Below are 10,241 nucleotides of genomic sequence, written 5' to 3' on the forward strand. Positions count from 1 at the left end.
AAAGTCCCTTTAAAAATCAAACCGCCACCACACAGATTTGCCGACTGAAAATAGATCCAATTTCTTTTAACAATACAGTATCTACATACTCATCTTGTAGAAGGCATACACAAATCTCAAAGTCTTGCTTTCGTGATTCCTAAAGTGAATCTCCTGAAGAGTGTAGAGCTCTCTATCTATCTATCTTTTGTGTTATCGTCACCCATGCAAGCAAAATGTATCGAATTGCAACGCCAATGAATATCTATGGCCGGTGGTTGTGTTGGGCTGGTTAATTCTGAAGCTTCTAGACACATTTGCACCACATGACTATATTCGTAGATAGATAGATACATCCGTCCGTCGTCCATCTTATACTCACTCGTAGGTATAGATAGGTGTTTGGATTATAATTTTCCTTGCGTGTGCAACAGAAAACAAAATCAAAATCCACAGCCCTCCTGGTATGATGATAATGATGATGATGCTGAAGCCAAAACTATTAGATACTTATATAGAAGCCTAGAAGTGGGGCTACACAATATGCATGCAGTGTGCATCCAGATGTGGAGACACAATAAAACTGCGATACGCTTATAACCAAGTAATTAGTCGATATTATATTGCCTTCTAAGACGAAGACGGCCGCCACATTCGCCAGTACTATACTCACTGGCTCAAATCCGGGTGTATCAGAAAAAGTGAATCCGTTCCTTCAAGGAAAAGTGTTTTAAAAAGTGCAAAAGACAAAAACAAAACGAAAATCAAATAATATCCTTGAAAATGCTTACGATTGTGAATATCTTACTGACATTTAGCATAATGGCAATCTTAAGTGTCGTCTCAACTCGAGCAGAAGCGACTGACTCGAGTGACGGTAAAAACTCAATCCTTTTGGATAAAATGTCCTGGAATTGTGCGAACAACGCGAGTTGCCTTTATTCCGTTGTCAATAGTGTTTTATCCTCCTATAAGCAAGGAGAAGTGATTAGTTTCGGGCTCTTCGACGTGGAAAAACTAAAGAACACGAAAGCTCCTTCGAGTGGTACATCATCAGGCAGATCCCTGGGATTCGCAGACTTTCTAAGTGGCAATTCTTTTAAAGTGCCAATTGGACCGATGGTCTTTAGCGTTCAACGATCTGGAGACGAAGGAGACTTCTTAGAAATTTCTATTTCAAAGCCGTCATTAAACGAAGGTGAGTACACTGACACAAAGACACGGAGCACTATAACCCAATAAGGATATGTTAAATCGACGACTTCTCTCCATGTTGAAGCAAGGCGACACGGTGGACTTGGTGGTGGAATGGGTGGCAATCGAATAAGAAACCGTCACGGTCACAAGGACAAGAAGCAATTCCAAATGTTCATTCCCATTTATCTGGCTGCCACGACTTTCGGTTGGACTATGCTGGCAGTGAAGGCGGTTGGGATACTCACTCTTAAAGCCTTGGCCATTTCGAAGTTAGCTTTCATCGTCGCCGCTATGGTAATCATTAAGAAGCTCATGGATAATGCATCGGAGAAGTGAGTTGGCGTACATTTATTTTTGCTTTCATATTCAGGAGTATTGTTCACAGATTAATGTACCCCCACTATCCAGAACAACAACCCTTCATAATGCCCTATAATATGGATTATGGTATGCATGCCTTACAAGGTCCTGAACTCGGTTCGCCAGAGATGTATCCTTTGCATTATGCAGCAGCAGCAGCTGCCGCTGCTGGTGGTGGAACTGGTGGTGGCCATCAGCATCAGGGAATGGAAAATGTGGCTGCTGAAAGTAATTTGCATCAATTACTCGATGTTCAAAATGGAACTCAGATTTTAGCTGGCCTAGCAAAACAAATGGGACATCAACAGAAGATTAAACGGGCCGATACGTGGATGGGTAAGTACCTTCTCGTGGAGTTTTCAAAATAATAGTGAAAAATATTCAATTTTTCAATGAAATTAGAGGAGACTTTCTATAACTTATGCAAATTCGCACTCAGAGCTCTTGTTTAAAATTGAATTTTTCAAATTGATTTCCTATTGACAGTATTGAGATTTGGAGGGTTTATGCAGAGAAAAAAAAAGAAAATGTTTCCCTTTACAAAAAGTTGTAACTTAAGTTATAAGGAACACAAAACTGCATTGGAAAGTGCGGTATTTTATTTCACTAAAAAGTTTAGAGTATTTTTCAATAAGTGCACACAGATTGTCCATTTAGGTGTTGCCTACATTAATATAAATGAGTTTTTAATGGTTTTTCACAGATCTTATTTCATTATCTATGTACATAGATTATTTCCCAGTTCAGACTTTTAACATTTTGTTTGCTTTTATGCAATTATTTTTAAAAATAAAATGCATTTTACTTATTAGGAATTGTAGTCTTGCTCATTGTAGGACAATAATTTTAGGATGTTAATGTAAAACAAATTATTCACAAAATATTTCTCCCTAAATACAGAAAACCAATAATTATTTAAGGACCTACTAATATAAAAATTATTGAAAAAAGGAGTAGTACACAGAAATAATCAAAATGTTATTTCAATCATTTTGATTTAATAAGTATTAAACAAACAATTAGTTATTAAAAAAGTCAAAAGATATTAGTGTATCTCTCGTTTTAGATAATCTACCTTAGATTTGAGAGGATAACAATTTAGAACCAGATACAAATTTTTTAGACATTTTTCCTCAGCTAAAGTTAGGAAACCTTTCTTTAAATAATTATTGATTTCATCAAATTCTCTTGAGACCATTTTAAGAATATTTTTTTTTTTAATTAAAAAAAAAATAAATAAAAATATTGAGAAAATACGAAGGTAAATAAATAAATAAGTTACATAAATAAAAAAAGGGTAGGATTTGAACTACACTGTTTTTTAAATATATATTGTATGAAATACATAAGGAACTTCGAAAATTTTATAATCAACAAAGCGTAAGATGTTTTTTGTTCAGACAATCGGGACGTTTGAACAATTAAGTGCGACATTTAGAAAAGTTAATTTTTTTGTAAAAAAACAAAACCGTCAATTTTATTTTTGAAAAACAATAGCAGATATCAAACACTTTATTCTATGTTGCTTTAAAATACTCTGCATGTAGTAAAATTTTTTGTACATAAAATGTTTGAGGTGTAAGATATTTTTTCTTTAATTTGCAAAATATTTGTAACTCGAGATTTTAATCAACCATAACATTACTGTCCTAGACCCTACAGCCCAAGTAGGTCATTGAGTTCATGCTTAGAAATTAAGGTTTTAAGCAGATTCGCGTAAGGTGCTTTTTCATTTATATGTGATGACGATAAATAACAAATAAATAAAAATAAAATATTGTTTGTTTATTAAATTTTATCCAAAACTTTTTTTCTTAAATTGGCTTATCTTAATAGGAAAAAGAGGCTAGGATGCGACGAACACTGATAACTTGCCATTCCGTCTGTCCATTTGTCTTGCAAGTTTGTAGGTTTTCGTGTTGGGTTAAAAAAGTTTTCAGTTGAATTATTCCTAAAAATTTTAAAATTATCAACATATTGCATATGATGAAATAGTTTGAATTCAAAATTTATTTTTGTTAACGAGATTTTTAGTCGAAAACAAATTTTTACCAATTTTAGTGTAATTCTTAACTTTTTTTATTTTTTGTATAAAAAAAAACAAATTGGATGAATGAAATTAATTTAAGAGATATCGAGAACCGAACATAAATTTTTACCAAATTCGGGTACTATTTCTTGTAGATTTTATTTTTTGTGAAAAATGGACTGTTTTATTTTTATTAAAAAAAACTACTGAATATCGAAAACAATATTTTCTGTGAAATAAAAAAAGTTTGAAGACTTATTTCTAATTTTTGAAAAGGTATTTGAGTTGAAAGTAAATGTTTACCTAGTTTTAGTATTTTTTTTTGTTAGATTTTTATTTTTTGTAAAAAAGCTGTCAATAATTTTTTTTTTAAATATTACTGAGTATCGACAACAATATTTTTAAAAAGTTAAAAGTAGTTTAAAACCAATATCTCAACGTTTGAGTCGAAAATCAATTTTTACCAACTTGTATTATTTTTTTTGTTTAAGTGTTTATTTTTTAAAACACTGTCAATTCGATCTTTCTCAAAATTTGTCCAAATGTTAAAAATAATATTTCTTATAAGTTAAATATAGTTGGAAGCCATAATCTCAAAGCTTGAAAAGATATTTGAGTCGAAAATCAATTTTTACCAACGTTTATTAATTTTTGTTGTAGATTTTTATTCTTTGTAAAAAAAAAACTGTGAATTGGATTATTCTCAAAACGTTACTGAATGTTGAAAACAATATTTTTTATAAGTTAAAATTAGTTTGAAGCCAATATTTAAAAATTTTGAAAAGATATTTGAGTCGAAAATCAATTTATACTAACTTTTATAAAAATGTTTGTTTAGGTTTTTATTTTTTGTAAAAAAAACTTTTTTTCAAAATTTGTAAATCAAAATCAATATTTACCAACTTCAAGAATGTTTTCTTTAAGTTTTTATTTTCTATAAAAAAAAAAACTGTCAGTTTAATTTTTCTAGAAACTTTAAGTTATTAATATAAGACAACGTTATTCGCATACCATTATTTTGGCGCCTAAAATTATTTTTGGTTCGTATTTTTATTTTCAGTATTTTTGGTTTATAAAAAAATATTTATTAAATTTTGCTCAAAATTATATAAGTGTGGTTTATAATACTAAATAGAATTAAATTCGCAAGGGTTATGGGTATGTGAGATATTTTTGAAGAACCAACAATTTTTTTTTTAAATTGCTATGGTACCAATCTGCATTGTTATCTGTACAACAGATTTTATTAGAAGTCGATATCTCTACTGGTTTTTGAGATATAAAACAGCTTCCCGAACATAAAGACTTGCAGATGTACGTACACAACCAAAAGAAATCTCTCTAAAAATCTTTTTTAGACTCTAGGGACCTTGAAATGTCAAACAAATTTCAACATTTTCAATTCGACAAATCGAACCGATTACGATAAGTTCCTATATAAAGGTTAAAATATGAGTTCAATTTTTCAAATGCTTCTACCATCTTGTTGCAGGAAATAAAATGCACGACGTACAAACTTGCTTATGTATCAAACGGTTAGACGGTTTTTTTTTTAAATTAATTTGTATACATAAAATTTTCAATTTTAGTTTAAAAATATTTTTGGCAAGCAATTATTTAGTGCTTATTGCATTTCAAAGTCTTAAATATTAAATTTTTAAAAAAAATATATATTTATCTTCAAAGTATAAATAAAAAAACACGACACCTTTATTAAATACAATTGAGACAGTAATTGGTTCATTAGTTTTTTATAAAACTTAATATCTATGCTCCCTTGTGGAGCAATACAAACATATTGTATTTATATTAAAACATTCGAAATTAATAAAAAAAAACTTAGAGTAAATTTAATAAAAATCTATCGATTTATTTTTGAGAAAATTCGAATTTTCGATTTTTTGTAGCATAAAATTTATATGGGGAATACTGTTATTTTAAATGAGATAAAAAGCTGCTAATGCGATTTTTTTCAAAAAAAAAATAATTAAAAAAGAGGCGGCACACTGACACTGATATCTTCCCATCCTGTCTGTCGATTTATCTTGCTTAAAAGTTTGTAGGTTCTCGTGTTGGGTTAAAAAAAGTAGTCAGTTGAATTATTCTATAACATTTTTAAATTACCAACAATATTTTTAAAATAAAGATATAGTTTAGTTTGAAAATCTAGTTTTGTTAAATAGATTTTAAGTAGAAAACAAATCTTTACCAATTTCAGTAGCATTTCTTATATTTTTTCAAATTGGATGAATGAAATTAATTTGAGAGCGAACGAACATCAATTTTTTTTACCAAATTTGCGTATTTTTTTTTGTACATTTTTTGTTTTATGAAAAAACGGACTGTTGGATTTTATAAAAAAAACTAGTGAATATCGAAAAATACATTTTCTGTGAAATAAAAAAAAAGTTTGAAGACAATATTTTTAATTTTTGAAAAGCTATTTTAGTCGAGAGTAAATTTTTACGAAGCTTTAGTATTGATTTTTTTTAATTTTTTGTTAAAACACTGTCAATTAAATTTCTCCTCAAAATTGGACTGAATGTTGACAACCAATTTTAATAAACGAGTTTTTTTTATCACAGGTAAGGTAATGGCCTCTTGCGAGGAATTAACAAATTCTCCAAGAGTGATTCTTGTAGTTCGGATTCCATTCCTGACAACAATACTAGCACACCACAGGTAGTTTTCAACAGACTGTTGCGTTACCCAATTTGTTTGTTATTTAGTTATGTTTTTTTCACTTTTTATTTTTTGTATACAAAACCGTCCCAAAATTTTACTGAATTTTTAAAACAAAATCTTTTATTAGATTTAATTAGTTTTAAATCAATATCGTTTTTTTACTATATTTAAAATCAACATTTACGAACTTTAAGTAGTGTTTTTTTTTTAGTTTTTTGTAAAAAACACTGTCAGTTTAATTTTTCTCAAAATGTTACCAGATGCCAAAAACTTTATTCTTCGTTGCATGAAATTATTTACTTCCCATAGGAGTTTATTGTAATGGGTCCGATGGAACAATTCTCGACGTTTCAAGGTCCCTAGAGCCAAATTAAAAGATTTTTAGAAAGATGTCTGTGCGTGCGTGTGTCCGTATGTTCGCGACGTCCATAGCTCAAGAACCAGAAGAGATATCGACTTAAAATAAAAAAATAAATTTAGTTCTATAGATTAAAAGGCAGAAATATGCAGAAATGGCTCTCAAGAGAAGTGCGTGCGTTGTTTTTTTACCATAGCAGTTTCAAAAAAAAGGTGACATTTTTGGGAAACCTTAAATATCTTAAGACCCAATGACGTTAGAGACTTTAATTAAATTTTATACAATAAAATGTAACGTGATACCAAACATGTATATTTTTGGAAAAAAAATCTTAATGAATTTTTTTTTTATAAATCGAAATAACTGAAACAATATATTTGTCACCTCGAAAATTTTACGAATACAAAATGATTATATCTCCAGAACAATTTTGTGCAGCAAAAAATAACATTTTTACCATCTGGTAAAATTTTGAAAAAAGTCGAATTGACACTTTTTTTTATAAAAAATAGACACCTGAAAAAAAGATTACTCAAAGTTGGTAAAAATTGAATTTCGACTCAAATATCTTTTCAAAAATTTGAGATTATAGCTTCCAACTGATTTTTACTTATAAGAAATATTGTTTTCAACATTTGAACAAATTTTGATAAAAATCTATTTGACAGTTATCTTACAAACAAATAAAAACTTAAGGGAAAATTTAACAAAAGTTGGAAATATTTGCTTCAATCTTTTTTTTTATTTCATATTAAGTAGTTTTTTTTTATAAAAATCAAACAGTCCGTTTTTTCATAAAAAAATAAAAATTTCAAAAAATATTACGCATATTTGGTAAAAATTGGTGTTGGGTTCTTGATATCTTTCAAATTGATTTAATTCATATAGAATGTAAAAATTTAAGAAATGCTACTAAAATTTTTAAAAATTTGTTTTCAACTACAAATCTATTTAACAAAACTAGATTTTCAAACTAAAGTTATTGCTGATATAAGAAATATTATTGGTAATTTTAAATTTAGTCAGAATAAATCAACTGGCAACTTTTTTAACACAACACGAAAACCTACAAACTTTTAAGCAAAACAAATCGATAGACGGGATGTGAAGTTATAAGTGTGGGTCACATCCCAGCCTCTTTTGTTTTTTAAATTTATTTAAGTTGAAAATCAACATTTTCGAACTTTTGTAATGTTTTTCAGTTTTAATTGTTTGTAAAAAAAACTGTCAGTTTAATTTTTCTAAAAATGTTACCAGATGCCAAAAACTTTACTTTTCGTTGCATTAAATTATTTTGGAGAGAAAATCTAGGAGGCAATTAATTATGTTGGTCTTTATTTTTATAAAAAACAACCGTTAATTAAATTTAAGTGAAAATTATATTAGTTTGGTATACCGTCACGTAATTCAACTGGTTAGCGCTTTGGTTCTTGTGATATCCTTGGTAAACCAAAATGTTCCTTTTTTTTTGATATGTTTTAAAATAACACCTACTCAATTTTTGTAAGAGTCCTTTTTACATATTTCTTTTATATTGTCTTAAAAACAATATTTATTTGAAATCGACATCTCTACTGGTTCTTGAGATATGGACAGCAAACAAAGCTTTCCCATCGGATACACACGCACAAACTGATCTCTAAAAATCTTTGATTTAGAAAAATATCAAAATTTCCAATTCGAAAAATCGGAATAATTACAATAGCAATTGCAAAAGAGGCAATACAAAAATATTTTTGTTCAATGAACATTGAATTAGCAATTTTAGATAAAATTTTATTAAAGTCTATCGAATCGTTTTTGAATAAACTAGAATTTTTGACCAGCAAATTTGTAAGGGGGAGTGCTGTTATTTCTGATCAGATGAATCGGTTAACGACCTATAAATTCAATTGAACCGATGGCCTGGCTGCAGGGGCGATGACAGCTGTTACCATCGTAATGTCATATTTAAGTAAATTCTCGAGTTCGAAATTTTACACGAATACAAAACTTGCGTTGTATTTATTTATGCCGCTAGTAATACAAAAAAAAAAACGATCTTACATAAAATTATTAAATTCATATTTTATTTTGATTATTTAAATGACACTTATATTTTTGAAGGCAAACTTAGTTTATAAGTAGGTTTTTGTAATTTTTAAACACATATTAGTACTATTTTTAAACAGAGTTTTGTATACAGGAGCAAGTTTATTCAAAGTCCTTTTAGCATATCTTCATATAATAGTCCTTCCGCAAAAATAAATACACTTTAAGTCGACGTCTTAAAACTATAACCTTAGATTTTAGGTATATTTAAACTTCATAATAATGTCATTTTCATTTTCAATTTCAAACATTTTACTTATTATAATGGTAAGTTGATAATAGAAAAAATTCAAATCAATATACTTACTTTTCGTTCAAACAAATTTCAATATTCAATAAATAAATTAATTAATTTCAAATCATATCATGAAATAAAAATATAGTAAGAACTATGAAACAAAATAATAACTCTTATTAATTTATTAAGTTAATAAAGAGTACAAAATTACAAAAAATATTAAGGTGTTTTCAAAAACAAAAGTTTATATGTAATATGTACTCGGAAAACTACAAACTTGACTATAAAAAAAATTATATACAAGTCAAGTTTGTGAAAGATTCACCCTCTATTCCGAAATAAGAGATTCACACTTCCCAATTACTTAAAGTTTTAAGAAATGTACATAAAATCATGATTTATTTCAATTTTTAAAAATATCAAATGAGCAACTGACGATAGTTTTTAAATTTCTCCGAAATTTCAATATCATCAAAATAATTATTATTGATTGATAGATTTTTTTGTGAATTTTGTTTTAAATATTTGTATTACTAATTTTTGCACAGTACATTTTTTTGAAGTTATGATGTTTGCAATATTATATTATTTGTTTTTTTTTTTTGAAAAAATGTTGTGCACATTCTTGATAAATTCTGAAACAAAGTTAATTTATTTTTTCTTCGTTTCATCTTCTAATAATTTTAATTTAAAAATACATATTACTTTGATTACAAAAGTGTATACATCTTTTCTAAAAATGGGTTATATTCAAAAAAAGGATTGTTTTCATAACCAACGTTTAGATTCTGTAATGTTGAACTACTTTTATTTATTGCCAACTCAGCTTCAGCTTCTTTCAATCATTACAAAGCTATTTTTAAAATAAAATTTTGTATATAAATCAAGTGTTTTTAATATAATTTCTTTTTTCAGGTGCAGCTAAACCATTCTTATACAATTACTTACCGACGAGGTCCATGTACAATGTCAAACAATAATAATAACAAAAAATAAGAATTTCAAAAGTCATCTATTTATTATTTACCCTTAAGCATTGTATTTTTGTATTTTAATTTAAGAATTATTTATTTATTTATTTATTTAGTATTGTTCAAAATACATGTTAAAAATAATTATTTTACAAACGCCAGTAAAAAAATACACAAATATTTATTTTATTTTTATTATAATTAAATAAATAGTTAAAATTAAATTAACAATAAATAAATAGAAACAAAAAAAGAAAAAACAGAATAAATAAATAAATATAAATTATTAATGAATTTAATGCTATTAGTTTGATTTTATTATTTTGTTTCAAA

General features: G+C 27.5%; 1 protein-coding gene across 1 annotated transcript; it reads left to right on the forward strand.

Moving 5' to 3' along the window:
* Positions 1 to 542: 542 nt before the first annotated feature.
* LOC129940451 (uncharacterized) lies at positions 543 to 10,162 on the forward strand. The gene is made up of 4 exons (XM_056048797.1): positions 543 to 1,177; positions 1,259 to 1,508; positions 1,562 to 1,872; positions 9,853 to 10,162. The coding sequence occupies exons 1-4, from the start codon at positions 763 to 765 to the stop codon at positions 9,915 to 9,917; spliced, it is 1,041 nt and encodes a 346-aa protein (XP_055904772.1). The 5' UTR covers positions 543 to 762; the 3' UTR covers positions 9,918 to 10,162.
* The last annotated feature ends 79 nt before the right edge of the window (positions 10,163 to 10,241 follow it).

This window comes from Eupeodes corollae, chromosome 1 (assembly GCF_945859685.1).
Source record: "Eupeodes corollae chromosome 1, idEupCoro1.1, whole genome shotgun sequence".
NCBI lineage: Eukaryota > Metazoa > Arthropoda > Insecta > Diptera > Syrphidae > Eupeodes > Eupeodes corollae.